This window comes from Eurytemora carolleeae, unplaced genomic scaffold, assembly GCF_000591075.1.
Source record: "Eurytemora carolleeae unplaced genomic scaffold, Eaff_2.0 scaffold285, whole genome shotgun sequence".
Taxonomy (NCBI): domain Eukaryota; kingdom Metazoa; phylum Arthropoda; class Copepoda; order Calanoida; family Temoridae; genus Eurytemora; species Eurytemora carolleeae.
This window is the reverse complement of record NW_019396196.1, coordinates 187,339-204,957: the sequence shown is the minus strand read 5'-3', so window position 1 is coordinate 204,957 and position 17,619 is coordinate 187,339. Positions and strand designations below refer to the sequence as shown.

The 17,619-nt window shown below is 31.3% G+C and overlaps 1 protein-coding gene across 1 annotated transcript; it reads right to left on the bottom strand.

Annotated features, from left to right (window-relative positions):
- Positions 1 to 13,131, bottom strand: LOC111697866 (uncharacterized). The gene is made up of 19 exons (XM_023468002.1): positions 13,096 to 13,131; positions 12,494 to 12,534; positions 12,400 to 12,435; positions 11,192 to 11,269; positions 8,758 to 8,821; positions 7,811 to 7,938; positions 7,238 to 7,279; positions 6,638 to 6,753; positions 5,584 to 5,612; positions 5,423 to 5,529; positions 5,144 to 5,154; positions 4,020 to 4,125; positions 3,695 to 3,704; positions 3,500 to 3,637; positions 2,669 to 2,749; positions 1,863 to 1,915; positions 1,638 to 1,703; positions 531 to 588; positions 1 to 88 (listed from the first exon to the last, which is right to left on the bottom strand). Exons 4-19 carry the CDS (start codon positions 11,220 to 11,222, stop codon positions 19 to 21), a joined length of 1,110 nt encoding a protein of 369 aa, XP_023323770.1. The 5' UTR covers positions 11,223 to 11,269; positions 12,400 to 12,435; positions 12,494 to 12,534; positions 13,096 to 13,131; the 3' UTR covers positions 1 to 18.
- Positions 13,132 to 17,619: the final 4,488 nt, after the last annotated feature.

The following is a 17,619-nucleotide window of genomic DNA, read 5'->3' as shown; positions in this document are numbered from 1 at the left end:
CTGGTTTCCTGTTGTTTATTAGAAACTTGTCAAATAAAGATTTATGAACCTGAGTGCTGTGTTAGAGGAGAGAGCGTACAGAGCTAAACTAAAACATTTCAATAAATTTAAAATAGATTTTAAGAAACGTAAAAGTCAAACAACTTTTTTTATATTTTTAACTGAGGATATTCCAAGTAAATCTATACATTTATGAAAACCTCGTGTTAATTTTTATAGAAATTGCAAAAAAAATAAAAAAAATTTCGATTGTTTTTTCAAAACCCAGTGTTATAGTAAAAATAAGTTTGCAAGAAGAAAGTGGAGAAAATAAATATAGCAATGTTAAAATAATTGCTTCTACTTTTATCTAATCATTTATAAAATATTCTTAAAATTTGAATTAAAAAATGAATACGTAAACACAATTTTGCAAGCATTGTTAAGCTTTAAGTTTTAAATGAAAAGCAAAATTATCATATATTTTTGTGAAAGTTTTGAAATCTTTGGACCACTGTGTGCAACCATTTCGCTTAATGTGCAGATTTTACCTAACTTCATCAGAACTCATGCTTAGTTTCATTCCTGACAAATCAAGTTCTGATAGACCTGAAAACATTAATGTCACCGCAGTACAATTGAATTTCCGAGCCGGGTTAACCTTTCCGGTCCAAGTTTGTACTGTACCTAGGTTTATGGACTGGACTAGCTGGTGCAACAAGGTTGACGCGGTCAGACTTTATGCTTCATAAAGGTTGAATTTACTTTTACTAAAGGGGCAAAGGTGCGTGGTCAAAGGATATTTTTTTCTCAAACAAACAAAACTTGATATTTATTTTAACTTATTTCAACAGGACCAGTTGAGTTGAAGAAAGACCCGGAAATCCTAATTGCCGAAAGGGACGGTAAATAACAAGAAGATAACAAAAAGATAACAAGAAGATAACAAGAAGATAACAAGAAGATAACAAGAAGATAACAAGAAGATAGCAAGAAGATAACAAGAAGATAACAAGAAGATAACAAGAAGATAACAAGAAGATAACAAGAAGATAACAAGAAGATAGCAAGAAGATAGCAAGAAGATAACAAGAAGATAGCAAGAAGATAACAAGAAGATAACAAGAAGGTAACAAGAAGATAACAAGAAGATAAAAAGAAGATAACAAGAAGATAGCAAGAAGATAACAAGAAGATAACAAGAAGATAACAAGAAGATAACAAGAAAATAGCAAGAAGATAACAAGAAAAATAATTATAACAAGAATTTTAAAAACATGTTAAAAAACGAAATTTCGAATTAAAATAAATCAAATTAGGAGTATACATATTTTAGAAACTTATAAAAAGAAAAAAAATTGTAAAATTGTAAAAAATGTCATCTTTAATTTTTGTCTTTCTCGGTTTCTCTACTGTCATGAGTCGCATTTTAAAACAGAATTCAAATAAGAAAGTTGAAATTGTATAGTACAAGTATTAAAATTGGGGCGAATTTTGTTATATCTTCATCAATTTTGACATTGCATAACATGCTAAACACTTTTAGAAAATTTCAGAAAAAAGATAAAATGCATTAAGTTTGTTCAAAATATTTGAAGATTTCAATATTTTTCTTTGCATGTTAATTAGAAAATTTCATTTTCAAAATTTCAACTTACCAACATTCGTTGAAATGGCCATCAAGAGCGGAAAGGAAATATAAGTGTCCTCGGACTCTAAGAATTCTGAGACCGAATTCAATGATTTTGAACTGTCCATTGTCAGTTAAAATCTGAATCACTGAATAAAATTCTTCCTTAATCGTTAACTTTGAATAGGTGGTTCAAATTTGAACTGGCAGGAGGTAGTTCAGCGAAGTAGTTCGTATTCATTAAATTCGGTTCCTGAACTGTTTAACATCAAGGTCTTCAAGGAATGGTTTCTAAGCAGGGATCCACTACCAAAAACAAAAGATAAGAAAGGTTAACTTTTTGTCAGTAATAAGAAACTCATCACTCGTAACAAACTCAAATTTCTTAATCCCAATCTTTGATATCTAAACTTTGGTTATTTGGTCTAAGAGAATTTAAAATTAAAAATTTCAAAAGTGTGCGACATCAGATTACATTGATATAAGATCAAGATAAGATCACGAGTCTAAAACTAAAGAACACAAAGTTACAACTTAAAGGTGAAATCTCTGCATGAATGCCACTTGTGACTTAAACTCAACTTTAACTTAAAACAAAGCCTAAATTTTGAACCTGATGGAAAATCCCCCCAGTTTTCTCATCATTTTCATAATTAATCAGTCATGATTCTATAGGAAATGTTCCGGTTTTCAAAAAAAAACCTCGGCACTTGAGTATAAATAGTCCGGGACAAATTTAAATTTAACCCTTAATTTATTTTCTAAAGAACTTTAAGCATTTCTTAGTTTTAGACTCAGTTTTCAGAGCTTGTAACTTTTGAATTATCTTGATACCGATGTCCGCAGTGGTCACTTATGAATTTTATGGAGAATCAGCTTGATCTGTTTAATTTGGATATCTCTATTTCTCTCTTTTATAATTGGTTAAAAAAATGCATTGCAGCCTCTGATTGGCTGTTCGTTTCCCGCGCTTCACGGGATATTGAATAAAGATTAAATTAATCTGTATTTTTATATTTTATTTATTTTTATTTTTATTTTTATATTTTATTTTCCAACCTGAGACAAAGCACTTCATTTAGTGTGGTCAGATTGAGACTAAGAGAATTCAAACCACATCTTCTTTCATTCAAATACTCACTAAACAACTAAAATTAGTTTTTTAAACCAATTGACCCTGTTCTGATTGGGATATTTTATTTTAAAACTCTCCCCCCTGATTTTCAAATGTTTCAAAATGTATCGAGCTGTCACTGTCAGTATCAACGTGTAACACCTACATTCAATTTTTAAGGGGTTTTCAAGTAAGTGAATTTGAGATCTGTATTTTAAATAACAAAAAAGTCTTGGGTTCTATTTTAAATTTTTAACCAAATTGGTCTTTTACTCTTTCTTCTTATGCATTAGAAAAAAATGAATTTTCAAAATGTGTTTTTAATTATGAAGTTGGAAAAGTCAAGAAGTTTGACCATTTTATCTGAAACAGATTTTCAGATATCAAAAAAAAAACTTTTAAACGGAGCTGGGCAAAAATTGTTTACGAACCAAAGTGCTGAAATTTTGACAAAAAAAGTTAATTTAATGAGTGAACTCCGAAAACTTTAAATTCGTTTAAGATCATAGACTGTCTTAATTTAAAATCGAAAGGATAGATCCGTTAAAAAAAACGTAATGAAAATAACGAACGGATATCTTTTCGCAAATTTTTAAATAAAAATAATAATTTTGTAATTCAAACCTTTCACTTCATGTCTAGGCATTGAGAAAAGTTTCGCTTAAAAAGCCAACTTTTATATTGGTACAATTATGAACATTGTACAATAGTGAATTGGTGCTTGCAAGTCTTTTAACTGGAGAAGATATTAAATTGATGATTTATCTAGAGTTTACCTGAGATAGTGAACTCCAGAGGTGCCCCCGGAGCAGGTCGGGAGAGGATAGAAACCTCCTCCCAGAGCAAATCCAGGGAACCCTGCAGAGTTCATTGATACTTCAAGACTTACGCCAAGAGCTTTAGCAAATATCTCACTAAAATATAACATAAAAATTTCTTTTAATTTTTTAAATTTTATTTGGAAATCCTACCTTACTGATTCTTAGACCAGATTTAATGAATACAAGAGAAGTAGTTGAACCACATACTGCTGGTTCAACCATATTTCTTGTGCGCCAGGGACTAAACTAAATGAAGTTAAGAGGTCGCTGAACTGCCCTCCGCCACCGGTTCAAATTTGTGTCACCTATTCAAATCCTTCCTGGCTCAATAACTTTAAATTGAAGCAAATTGGTACTTGGTATTTCAGCTGCGTAGCTAAAATTTATCAAATTTGGTCCCAGGTCCATGTGAAGTGAAGTGGTTCAATTTAACCTAAATAGTTCAACTACTCCTTCAATTCATTAAATCTGGTCCCTGATATGTTTTCAAACTCTTGTTCGGATACAGTTGTTCCTTCTTCTTCATAAACATACTGATCAGTCTCATGCAGATCTGAACCAAATCCTGGGCTTGATTTTACCTGGAAAACAAGGTTACAAGCTCTCATGCAAACATTGATGATAGTTTTGCCAATTACTTCTTAAAAACTAAGTTAAAGGGACTGTATAGGAAAATTGAAAAGGGGTAAAGGCTGAAACCTAAGTTACATAGGAGTTAATCGAAACCCTTGAGAGGGTACTATTGTTATACAAAATTTGGTATATATACCGACTTTTGTTTAAATTTGACACAGTTTTATATCAATTTTACGAGACAGGAACATCAGATAGAACTCTCATGGGTCTCGATCAACTCCTAATCCTATCCATAAAAAGCTTCACGCGCCATTTAAAGTGGTGTTTTTTACACCTCAATCTCAGCATTTATAAAGAAGACATCGTCGTTTATTTATCTATGTAATTGCTTTTATAATTCCCTTGTTTTTTAATCTATATAATTGGTTTTATAATTCCCTTGTTATTTTATCTATATAATTCCTTTAATAATTCCCTTGTTCTTTTATCTATATAATTCCTTTAATAATTCCCTTGTTCTTTTATCTATATAATTGCTTTAATAATTATCTTGTTATTTTATCTATATAATTCCTTTAATAATTCCCTTGTTACTTTATCTATATAATTCCTTTAATAATTCCCTTGTTCTTTTATCTATAAAATTCCTTTAATAATTCCCTTGTTTTTATCTATATAATTGCTTTAATAATTCCCTTGTTTTTATCTATATAATTGCTTTAATAATTCCCTTGTTTTATCTATATAATTGCTTTAATAATTCCCTTGTTTTTATCTATATAATTGCTTTTATAATTCCCTTGTTTTTATCTATATAATTGCTTTAATAATTTCCTTGTTTTTATCTATATAATTGCTTTAATAATTCCATTGTTTTTATCTATATAATTGTTTTTATAATTCCCTTGTTCTTTTATCTATATAATTGCTTTCATAATTCCCTTGTTTCTTATTTCATAAATCCTTAACGGAAATCACAATTAAAAATGTTCAAAATATCGTCATCATGTCACTAGAACTTACGTTGACAGTTCCTTTAACGCATGGAGAATAATGTTTTTACTTTAAGACGTAGGTGTTAATTTCTTGGTAGTAATTAAAGTAATTTTATTTTTCTCGAAACATAGAAGAAAAATTGACCACATGATCTGTGATTATTGAATTCACTAATTCCTGAATAAGTTGCTATTCAATTTGTTTTTTTTAAGTTGCTTCAAATTTGCAGGTGCAATCAGAATTATAAATTTTGAAGGCATAGATTCATCCTTAGTAATAAGAAGTGATTTTTATAATTGTTTATACCTGCAGAAACCTGTTTTAAGGTCAATGACTTGAGTGAGGGTAAGGTTACAAGGGCACTGGTTATCATTGATAAAGAAGATGAGCCAAGATCCATGTTTAGGCTTAAACTAAAATCATAAAGTGCAATATTTTTGTATTTTTATTTTTTATTTTATTCTTACCTCTCCAAATTAGAGGCGCTCAGAGCAAACTATAAAATGAAAGTTTTGATAAACCAAGTACAGGGTGTCCCACGAAACATGGCAGTTTGTGAATAGTTTTGAATGTCTTCTTCCACATGCTGTATTAGAAATTAAAGACTTTTTGCAGTTATATCTTTTAAAAAAATGTTTAACTCATATATATTTCACCGTGAAATCCATTTTACTATAATAATATAACTGTCGACATATAAAAATGTTATCTGTCTCTTAAGTATCAAAAAACGTATCAAATTATGGAAGAAGACATTTTAAACTACTCACCAACTGTCATGTTTCGTGGGACACCCTGTATTTAAAAAAAAAAAATGTAAAGAAATACTTTTTTGTCAGCACTTTGAAAGATTGTGAAATTTTCAAAATCTGCTATGATGGGATAAATATAAATATAAATTACAGGAAAAATATTGGGAAAATGTTTTTTTCATGATAAACAGTAAATGATCATTGTAAAAATGCTTTGTACAATTTGTTTGTTATGCTATTTGATAATACATTACATCATTTGTTTCATGAATAAAAAAATGTTCTTTCTTTTTTCAAATCAGCCGAATATAATCGTTGATGCAACAACAAGAACACGAAAATGGAGATTTGAAAAAATTGCAAAATACCAGCAGCTGCTTCTGATCATTTATAGAATCTTGTTAAAATTAAAATTATAAAAAAAAAGTATGTTGAAAGTTTGTTCAATGAAATTTAACCTAAAGTGACCGATTAACATGGGTACCTTCAATGGCTTTATCTGATCGAGAATGTATGGCTAGCTATCCATCATTTTCTTGTTCAAACTTGATTATTTACAGTTGTTTCTGGTGGATATCTGATTCAGAATTTATAACTTTTCTAATTAAAACACATTATTGACCAGATAAAGGTTTAAACAGTAACATTGTCAATCGGGAATGCTCTCCTTTTAATTGTAAGAGAAGACGACAATTAACACTGTACAGTACAAGCATCACTAGCCAGTACATTCATCTCTGAGCAGTACACTAATTAAATTCAAAACTTCCTTGGTAACATTGTCGACTACTGGGAAGAGAACTGCTGACCCCTCCACTGATATATCTAGATGGGTCAACTTCTCCGCTAGCTGAGGAATCAGCTGACAAAAGTATCTCAGTTCCTCTATCATTGAATGAGACTGTTAATTCAACAAATGCGTTTAATTCCTAACGACCCCTACATTGCCCAAAATAATTAAATATTCTTCTTGTGAACAGTTTTGAAAACCATTTGGTGCAATAATATGCCAAATAATGCAAATTTTAATATTCACTTGTAAAATTTGACAAAATGGTTGAACAAAATCAAATAAAACTAGCCCAACAGTTATTAAGTAAAAAAAACCAGCTCCGAAGGAATAGGATTAACGTTTCCAAGTCGATTAATTTTTTTGTCAACAAAAAAATGAGTTTTTGCCACAAACTTAAACTTTTTAATATTTATATCTTTGCAATTCGATGTTGTAGACCTTTGATATTTAAACTATGAATTATTTCAGATCAGATAGCCTAATTTTGAAATATCAAAGGTTTGCACCATCAATTGTAAATATATTGGGGTCAGAAAGCTTGAAATTGTGGAAAAAACTCAATTTCTTTGTTGTTACCAGTAACATCGCAGGAGGAATTGTCCATTGGCGTTGTAAGATCTAAAACAAGATGTTTATATTTTAAATATCATGTTTTTTATCAAAGAGGTCATTTCAAGAGACTGTAAAAGTATTTTAAGTGACCCTTTGCAAAAAAGTGCATGGCAGGTCCGATTCACAACGGCACTCTTTGAATGTTTATCTGAAGGATGTAGTTGTTGTTTAATATTGAAATTTGTGGAATTCTAAAAAGGAATTGAATCTTAATGCCACAAACTCAGCTTTTAAATCATTTTATCATTGCAACTCAATGTCGCGTATAAAATAATTTAGGTTTGAAATATAAAAGGTTTACACCAACAGATTGCAAATATACAAGGATTATAAAGTTTGAGTTAGTTGCAAATACTCAATTCCTTAGCATGGTCGTCTCTGCTTTACAACCCCGTTAGTTACTTCTATGGAGAAGGAGAATCCACAATTTAAAATAATCAAATTTTTGGATTTAAAGGGTACTTTGGGAATTTGGCACGCCCCTCTATATATGGAGGTTAACTTGAAATTACGTTTACAGTCCCTTTAAGCTTGTACCTATCTGAATGGTGAGTGAAGTAAGAGAAGATTTGATCAAAGCCTTGAATAGGTTTGGTAGAATAGTTTCTAGGTTTCCAGCATCTTTACTCCTCCACACCACCTTCTGATCATTCATCATCTCCGGTCTTCACAACAGATAACATGTCTTTTAGATTATTATCATGAAAAGTATGCGAGTGTATGCACCCTCACTATCTAGTACTAGGGCCGGGGAATTTCCAATTTTTTCTATCCGTTTCGTTAACGGTTAGTTCCAACCGTTGAAATAAAATTTCAGTTAGCTGTTAATTTTAAAGGTAAGAACGGAAAGTTCTTTCCGTTAACGGCATCTTCCGTTTTTATTTAAATTACCGTTAGTTAACAATCTCAATTTTATTAACGGCGTTAATGGAAAATTTACAACAATCGTTAAAGGCTTTAGCCGTAAATGGTACTGTCATCACAAAATTAACGTTAACAGTAAACCTTCAAAAAATCGCTAACGGCACAGAGCCATTAATGGTATATTACAGTATTAACGGCGTTAACGGAAAAACTAATTTAATCAACGGTTTATAAACACAGAAGACGACATTAAAAACCACAAAACGCGTTAGATTTAAAATTCTTTTAAAAATCATGCAATTTTAATCAGAAAATAACAAAATTTACTGTTTTTTAGCTTTTTAGTTAACGTTTTAACCGTTAATTTTTTTTCAAGAACGGCTTATCCGTTTTGTTAACGATTTAAAAAGTAATGGATTCGTTAACGGACTCTTCCGTTTATTTTGGAAAACCTCCGTTTCGTTAACGGAACTTTGCCCAGCCCTATCTAGTACTATACCAATGGGGAGAATGCATACACTGACTGGTGTAACGATGAAATAGTATATTTTAAACAGAGTGTGAAACAGGGATTGAAAACACATTACCTTTGTCCTCAGTCAATTAGAATAAAATTTCACCTAAACTCTATAAGTTTTGTCCAAGCTTCCAGTTCTGGTTTAGTGCAGTTTATTATCAGAAACTCTAAAAAAAGATTTTATTGTGTTACAAAGGATGATAGTTCAGAGGACAATTTTAATGCATTATATTGTCTGTTTCCTTATATTTAAGATGCCCTACAACTTTTTTTCTTTTCCCTATCATTAAACGAGTCCAAACTGAAGGACTGTATTCAAGGCATGAAAAAGTATTTAACCTTGAGATCGTGAAATTTTAAGAGTTTCAGGTTGTCTTTACAGTTTTATCCTTATTGAGTAACACTAGATTATTACAAATACAACTGAAGTATAGGTATATCTATCATATATATACTTTGTGTTTCTGTTTGTGTGTATCCAATAAATGGCAAAACGGCTGAACAGATCCAGCCCAAACTTTGTGTGGGACCTCACAAGACCCCAAAAAAGGTTCATGAATGATCGAAATCAAAAATATTAGCCTCAAGAAATAATTTATTTCGTAAAATTTTGAAAATTCACGATTTTTTTCTTTTTTTTACAATTTGCACCACGAGTAAATATTTACAATTAAAATAGAAGATGGGCGCGAAGCTCCCTGAAAGCCTAGTAGTTAAAAAAAGGTCATATAACATTTATTTGCAAACATTTTTAAATTTATATAGTAAAACAAGACATTCTTATAAATGTTCACAATAGCCAGTCCTGGACCGAATACTAAAAGGCTGACATTTTTTGAGGGAACCCAGAGGTATCCCATATACACGACGTCACAAGTGTCAAATATAAAAAGGAAGGCAACATTTTCTCCCATTAGTTGAAATGGTTTCCAAGATTAAATGAAAAAGTGGAAGAGCAGCATAAAGCACAAAAAATTGCATTAATTTTACTGAAAGATAAGCACTTTATTATCACTTTTATTAATAATAATATTGTACTTAATACAAGGCATTCAAAGCATGAAAAAAGAATTTAACCTTGAGATTGTGAAATTTTAAGGGTTTCAGGTTTCTTTGTTGAGTATCACTAAATTATTACTAATACATCTTCAGTATAGGTTTATTTATCATATATATACTTTGCGTGTCAGTATGTTTGTATCCAATAAACGTCAAAACGGCTGAACCGATCCAGCCCAAACTTTTTGTGGGACCTCACAAAACCACAGGGCAGGGTCATAAATGATCAAAATTTAAAAAATTAGCCCCCCAAAAAAATTTATTTCAGTAAAATTTTGAAAATTCACGAAATTTTTTTTTTACAATGTGCACCAAGAGAAAATATGTACAATTACAATAGAAGATGGGCGCGAAGCGCCCTGAAAGTAATAAAAGTAGTAGCAATAAAAGGTCATCGAACATTTTTTGCAAACATTTTTTAATTCATATTATAAAACAAGACATTTGTATGCATACATGTTCCCTATAGCCCGTCAAATGGTTGGACCGAATACTGATAGGCTGAATTTTTTTGAGGGAATCCAGCGGTATCCCGTAAGTAATATAGGCTAAAAAATAAAATATTTGTTTTCAAATATTTTTTAGTTTAGTTTAGTTTAGTTTACCGTGTTTATCTTAAATATAACTAGTATCAAGGAAAGTGGGTATATCAAGCACTGTTTAGTTTACAGTGTATACCAGGTTGATTAGTGTCAAGGAAAGTCGGCATATTAAGCCATGTTTAGTTTACAGTGTATACCAGGTTGATTAGTGTCAATGTAAGTGGGCATATCAAGCACTGTTTAGTTTACTGTGTATACCAGGTTGATTAGTGTTAATGTAAGTGGGTATAACAAGAACTGTTTAGTTTACTGCGTATACCAGGTTGATTAGTGTCAATGTAAGTGGGTATAACAAGACCTGTTTAGTTTACAGTGTATACCAGGATGAAATTAGTGTTAAGGAAAGTGGGCAAATCAATTACTGCTTTTGTTTACCATCTTTACCTTAATGGATAGTGCCCAAGAAAGCGGGCATATTAAGCTCTGTTTAGTTTACCGTGTATACCTGGATGATTAGTTTCCAAGAAAGCAGGCATATTAAGCTATGTTTAGTTTGCCCTATATACCTGAATGATTGGTTTCCAAGAAAGCGGGCATATTAAGCTCTGTTTAGTTTACCGTGTATACCTGGATGATTGGTTTCCAAGAAAGCAGGCATATTAAGCTCTGTTTAGTTTACCGTGTATACCTGAATGATTGGTTTCCAAGAAAGCAGGCATATTAAGCTCTGTTTAGTTTACCGTGTATACCTGAATGATTGGTTTCCAAGAAAGCAGACATATTAAGCTCTGTTTAGTTTACCGTGTATATCTGAATGATTGGTTTCCAAGAAAGCAGGCATATTAAGCTCTGTTTAGTTTACCGTGCATACCTGGATGATTGGTTTCCAAGAAAGCAGGCATATTAAGCTCTGTTTAGTTTACCGTGTATACGTACCTGAATGATTGGTTTCCAAGAAAGCAGACATATTTTCAGAAGAATATCCTCCTGATCTCAAGAGTCTCAGCCGACACTCTGGAAAATATTGTCCTTGACTTGAAAAATGAAAAGATAGCCATCTTGGTGGACTGGGTCGATTCGAATTCAAACCGGACCGACCCCATGTACCGGCAATATTGACGCACGACAAGTACCGGCCTGGCCCTATCCTGTGCCGACGGGTTTCAACTTTGTTGGCGCGGCCAGACTTTTTAAAGTACCCGGTGTCGTGCATGGAGCGGACTCTTTCATGGGGCGGACTCCCCTTAAAATTTTAACCAAATCAACCCAATCATGACATAAAAAGAAATTTTATGACATTTTCCGATATTTATTAATGTATTTTGATTTAAAAAACACAACTAAAAATTATCTATGTCTCGAGTAAATATTAAATGTTAGATGATTTGAAAGGAAGACGACATTAATTAAGAGGTAAAAACCTCTTTTGCTATTACCTCCTTTAAAATAAATATAAGAACTAAATGCGTATATAATATATGTTAACCAATAATTTCTAATGTTTTAACATTGCTTTTTATATCTATCATTGAAACTGAAACTTTAGGGGTTGAGTCCGCCCCATGCAAGAGTCCACTCCATGCAGGACACCGGCCTATCAAAGGCGTACCCCACTAACTTAGTTTAGTGTGAATTGTATATCACATCCTTATATCAACTCTCACTTCCCCTTTACCAACAAGAAAAAATAGCCCAAACACTAACAGGATAGGTTTTAATTAAAAAGGTATTTAGAATAAACAACCAAGTTGGTGTAAAATATTATAAAGAGAGAGAAGAAGTTGAATTAAGTAATGGTAGTTCAAGCAATTCTCTTTTACACGTTTTCGGCCAAACTTAAAGGGAAGTAACGTAATTGATCTTTAGTTTAATAACTAAAATTATAATTATGATAGCATGATTCAGGAAAATTGGATTTTGCAATCTGAAATCGATTTTCAATGCTCTTAGAGGTCAGAGTTAATGAATGGCAAGAATTAGGTCATTCAACTTTTTTTCCAAAAATCATATTAGTTAAAATTATGATTTTGTTTTACCTAAGAAAAGTTTGGCGTAAATTTAAAATATTGATATTCAATGATGTTACCTAATGATATTGATATTCAATGATGTTACCTAATGATATTGATATTCAATGATGTTACCTAATGATAAGTTTGGATCTTTTCGGACTGTTTCAACTAAAATATCTTTTTTTAATCAAAAATTTCTAAAATTTCATATGTACTTAATTTTTACCTTTATAGAAAGAGTATTCATCTATTGTCTGCAAAACCTCCCTACAATAAGACGTTGTTTTCAAAATGATTAATATTACAGGGTTGTCTAAGTTGGACTTGATGCTGCTACAGATTCCTGGCAAATGATCTAGAAGTTGGGCTTGCATTGATGATGTGACAGATTCCAGGTAAATAATCTAGAAGGTGGGCTGGATTTACCTTTAATTGACGCTATAACATATTCCAGGTAAATCATCTAGAAGTTGGGCTGGATTTACCTTGTATTGATGCTGTTACAGATTCCAGGTAAATCATCTAGAAGTTGGGCTGGATTTACCTTGTATTGATGCTGTTACAGATTCCAGGTAAATCATCTCAAAGTTGGGCTGGATTTACCTTGTAACATATTCCAGGTAAATCATCCAGAAGGTGGGCTGGATTTACCTTGTATTGACGCTATAACATATTCCAGGAAAATCATCTAGAAGTTGGGCTGAATTTACCTTGTATTGATGCTGTTACAGATTCCAGGTAAATCATCTAGAAGTTGGGCTGGATTTACCTTTTATTGACGCTATAACATATTCCAGGTAAATCACCTAGAAGTTGGGCTGGATTTACCTTGTATTGATGATGTTACAGATTCCAGGTAAATCATCTAGAAGTTGGGCTGAATTTACCTTGTGTTGATGATGTTACAGATTCCAGGCAAATGATCTAGAAGTTGTGCTGGATTTACCTTGTTTTGATGCTGTTACAGATTCCAGGTAAATCATCTAGATATTGGGCTGGATTTATCTTGTATTGATGCTGTTACAGATTTCAGGTAAATCATCTAGAAGTTGGGCTGGATTTACCTTGTTTTGATGCTGTTACAGATTTCAGGTAAATCATCTAGAAGTTGGGCTGGATTTACCTTGTTTTTTATGCTGTTATAGATTCCAAGTAAATCATCTTGAAGTTAGGCTGGATTTACTTTTTATTGATGCCGTTACAGATTCCAGGTAAATCATCTAGGAGTGGGGCTGAATTTACCTTGTATTGATGCTGTTACATATTCCAGGTAAATCATCCAGAAGGTGGGCTGAAGAAAAAGAAGCACATTAATTAGAATAGGAAACACAAAAAACAGAAAAGGAAACACAAAAACAGAATAAGGAACGAAAACGCAAAACAGAATAAGAAAAAAAAGAACAGAAAAGGACACACAAAAACAGAATAGGAAACACAAAAAAAGAATTGGAAACATTAACGAAGTTGAAAGCACAAACACAGAACAGAAAACACATAAATAAAATTAGGAACACAAAAACAGAAATGGAAACACAAAAAAGGAGTAGAAAACCCAAAAACAGGTAATTGGTAAACATAAAAACAATATAGGAAACACAAAAACAGAAAAGGAAACATACTGACAGAAAATATACTCTACCTTTTGGGCTGAATCCTTACTGAAGAGGAGTTGAAGTTGTTTCCTCAGGTTATCAGACTAAACATAATTTAAAAAACTTATAAAATTCACAAACTTGAAGAGGTAAAAAGTATCAAATATATTATTTGACCTTTAATTAATCAAATTTACACAATGAATAGCAGATAAACCCATAGCCTTAATTCTGAAATAATCATTTTTGGGGCATTAAATAATATATAAAACATTTCCGATGTTTTAAATTGGGACACAAATAAAACAAGGAAGGCTGGCCTCAACTTCCTATTTAGAGAGAAATTATTAAACGAGTAGTAAGCTAAACTGCCTTTTTTAATTCAACATCCTTTAGGAGACATTTCACTTTTGGGACAAAACATACATTGTTGTTTATTTGTGATGTTATATATTTTTTATGTGTTTTACACATGTTTCTAATTAGCGTCAAGGCATCAATTCAGAACCAATTTTCGAATTCACTTTAAAAATGTCTATTTAACATCTTTGATTTGATGGTAAAAGCAAGATCAATTAATCATGTGCGTGGATAGCACACTATATTTACGATTGCAGTTGTGTAAATTCTTTGATTTTAAAACGAAAGTTCCAAAATCTATGAAAATCAAACAGTTGTTTTTTTCTTTCAAGGAGTTGTTTGTCCCATTTTATCGGACATTTTTAAAGACAATTTTAAGGATCAAAACGAAAATCGATTTAGAATTAATGCTTGTGCATCCTGGTACCGAATTTAATTAATTTGAGCCACGTAGCTCAATTATCTTCATCCGGTTCAAATTTAAACCACCGATTTAAAGTTAAAGATTGAGTAGGTGATTTAAATTTGAATCGGCGGTTTTATCCCCAGAAAAGGAAAATCATTGAATTGTAAATAAATCTTTGGAGAAACCGGGGAGAATATTCTTGACCAACTTTTATCTTATTTAACTCATATATGTATAACTCTATATATAGAAAAATTCCTGAGAGTAAAGATATAGAGCTGCAATGCATATGCAAAGCCCATTTTTTCAAGGCCAGTTAAAAAAAAGCAGAAAAATAATATGTGAAACATATTTTTATGTCTTGTGCCCTATCTTATTGTTAATAGTTATTAATAGTTTTTGAAAACGTTCGTTTTTTGTTTCGTGTTTCGATCGTTTTTGAAAACGATCGTTTTGTTTTCGGAAAAAAACGATCGCTTTTCAAAAATGACCCACTTGTTTCGAACTTCAAAAAAAATTTAAAACGTTGATATCCCATAACTATGCATTAAAATAATTTAAAAATTCTTTAAACTACTATTTTGGAGTATATTCGTTTTAAAATTGTTTATTACCTTTTTCCCATCCCCCAGGGATTTGAGGTATAAGGCAGCTGTAAACCCCATCATGCTAGGATGAAGAGGCTCAAACACCTCATGCTTAAATAATGAGAAAAATTTTAATATTGTTATTGTCTCATTTTTCCGGTAGCGTCTGATCCAATCAGGGTTCAGTTATGTGCTTGGTAACGATTCAGATCCAATAGAAACTGCCACGGCGGTAACAACTTTCCATTTATCTATCTTTTTTCTCAATATCCAATTTAAAATGAATTCTGCTCAACAATAAACGGAAATGATGTACTTCTATACGGAAGCAAGGGTGAGAACACAGTGTACACTGTACAGTGTACAGAGCCTAAAACTTACGACAGAGCCCAAAACTTAAGACAGAGTATCGTAATGAAAACCAGTTTTAAAACCCGGGTTTCGCGAATGGGGTTAGGCAGTTTTGTGAATATCAATATTCTTGTAATGAAATATTATTTTTTTCAAGTTGTTTATATTCTCCATTTTTTCGAATCTCTTAAATCAAAATCTACACAAATACCCCCCTAAATAGGTTGTTTTGTTTGTGTGGCACAAAGTTGGCCAACGACAATGAGTATAATAAAATATGCACACCAAATTCACATTTGTTTTGGGAAGAGTAATTTCATCAGAATTCATAATTGTTCAAAACAATAGTGATTGAATGGATAGCTTTCTTGAATTTTGGTTGAACCCCGTTTTAGTTTATATAAGATTTGGTTCTAAAAGATAAAGAAATTTCAATTCAGAAAAAAATTTGATCTAATTACATTATTATTTACTGCTCAGATTGTCTTTTTTTTCAAAATCTAGGATATTTTCCGATTTATGGGATTTTCAAATCTTATCTAATAATTTATTTTCCGCTGAAAATACGACAAGATATTAGCATAACAATTATAAATATATTCTTACAGTGATAACCAGAAAACTCTGGAATAGAATAGTTTTAACTTTAAAAGGTTCATTAACCATGAAACACAGCAATTGTGCAGTGTAAACAGACCCATTTCACAAAAAAGTAATTTTTTAAGTGTCTGGTAAAACTATTTGCTTTGCAACACCATCAATACACTTAAGTATTGTTGTAATGTCGTCTTCCTATTACATTGTTTTCTGGTTATCACTGTATGTTCATTATGAGTCCTTACAACTGAGAATTATCTCTACCTAGTATTCCCAGAACAGACTGGGTGTACTTTCGTTTCATTTGAGAGATTTCCTCCAAATAGATATACGATCTACCACCACTAAAATAATATATTTAAAGGGAATATACAACGTAATATACGATCTACCACCACTAAAATAATATATTTAAAGGGAATATACAACGTAATATACGATCTACCACAACTAAAATAATATATTTAATGGGACTATACAACGTAATATACGATCTACCACAACTAAAATAATATATTTAAAGGGACTATACAACGTAATATACGATCTACCACAACTAAAATAATATATTTAAAGGGACTATACAACGTAATATACGATCTACCACAACTAAAATAATATATTTAAAGGGACTATACAACGTAAATTCAGCAATGAAAGCTGTTTTTTCTTAAAATGCCAATCAATTTTAATTATTTAATGATTTCTTCCCAATAATGCAGTCTTTTAAAATTTAATATTATTTAAAGTTTTTTAAAAGAAATTACTAAACCAAATATATATATATGTGTGTTTTATTTAATAATTATAAATTAGTGATGATAACAAAAAAAATTTGGATTTTTAATCTTAAACATTTTTAAATTTTTAGAGAATGTATTAAACTCAAATACTGTTTAAAATTATATTTTATCATTTGTTTTATTATATTTTACATATTTTGAATCTTTATCGATATGACATTTAATTTCGCTTCTGCGCATTCACCAATCCAAAATTTCGCTTCTGCTCGTGCGCCAACCCAATTTCCATGGCGACGACCGGTAAAAATGAAAATTCCAGCTTCAAAATCTTTTAGTCTAGTAAAAAACATAAACCTGTGATATATATTTCAAAGAAGCAATGGTGTTTTTTTGTGAATATTAGCTGGGCATTTTCTAGAATATAATCGCATACCATAGGATGGACACCCATATATGTCCCTAATTAGCCCAAATTATTTTTATTTACTTTAATTGCAAGGAACATGTGACGAAAATTATGTTTTTAATATACAATCGTTCTAGTATAGGATTTTTGGACCCTGCACCTTCTAGCAATTTTGTACATGACCACTACTTTTAATTGTTAAGTTTGGGTCCGTCCTAGTCATAGAGAATAGAATATATAGAGAGGAATTTACTAGAAGAAAGTGTAAAACGGCCATTTTGTTGTACTGTTTCCATACTGCAGGTGTACT

What these genes read in the sequence shown, in the direction of transcription:
- LOC111697866 (XM_023468002.1), bottom strand. Translation starts at nt 11,222, where the DNA reads ATGTCTGCTTTCTTGGAAACCAATCATTCAG. An exon ending in TTCACTCACCATTCAGATAG is followed by an intron (nt 7,280 to 7,810) that starts GTACAAGCTTAA and finishes ATCTTGTTTTAG; the next exon opens with ATCTTACAACGCCAATGGAC. An exon ending in TTCCTCCTGCGATGTTACTG is followed by an intron (nt 6,754 to 7,237) that starts GTAACAACAAAG and finishes ATTCAATGATAG; the next exon opens with AGGAACTGAGATACTTTTGT.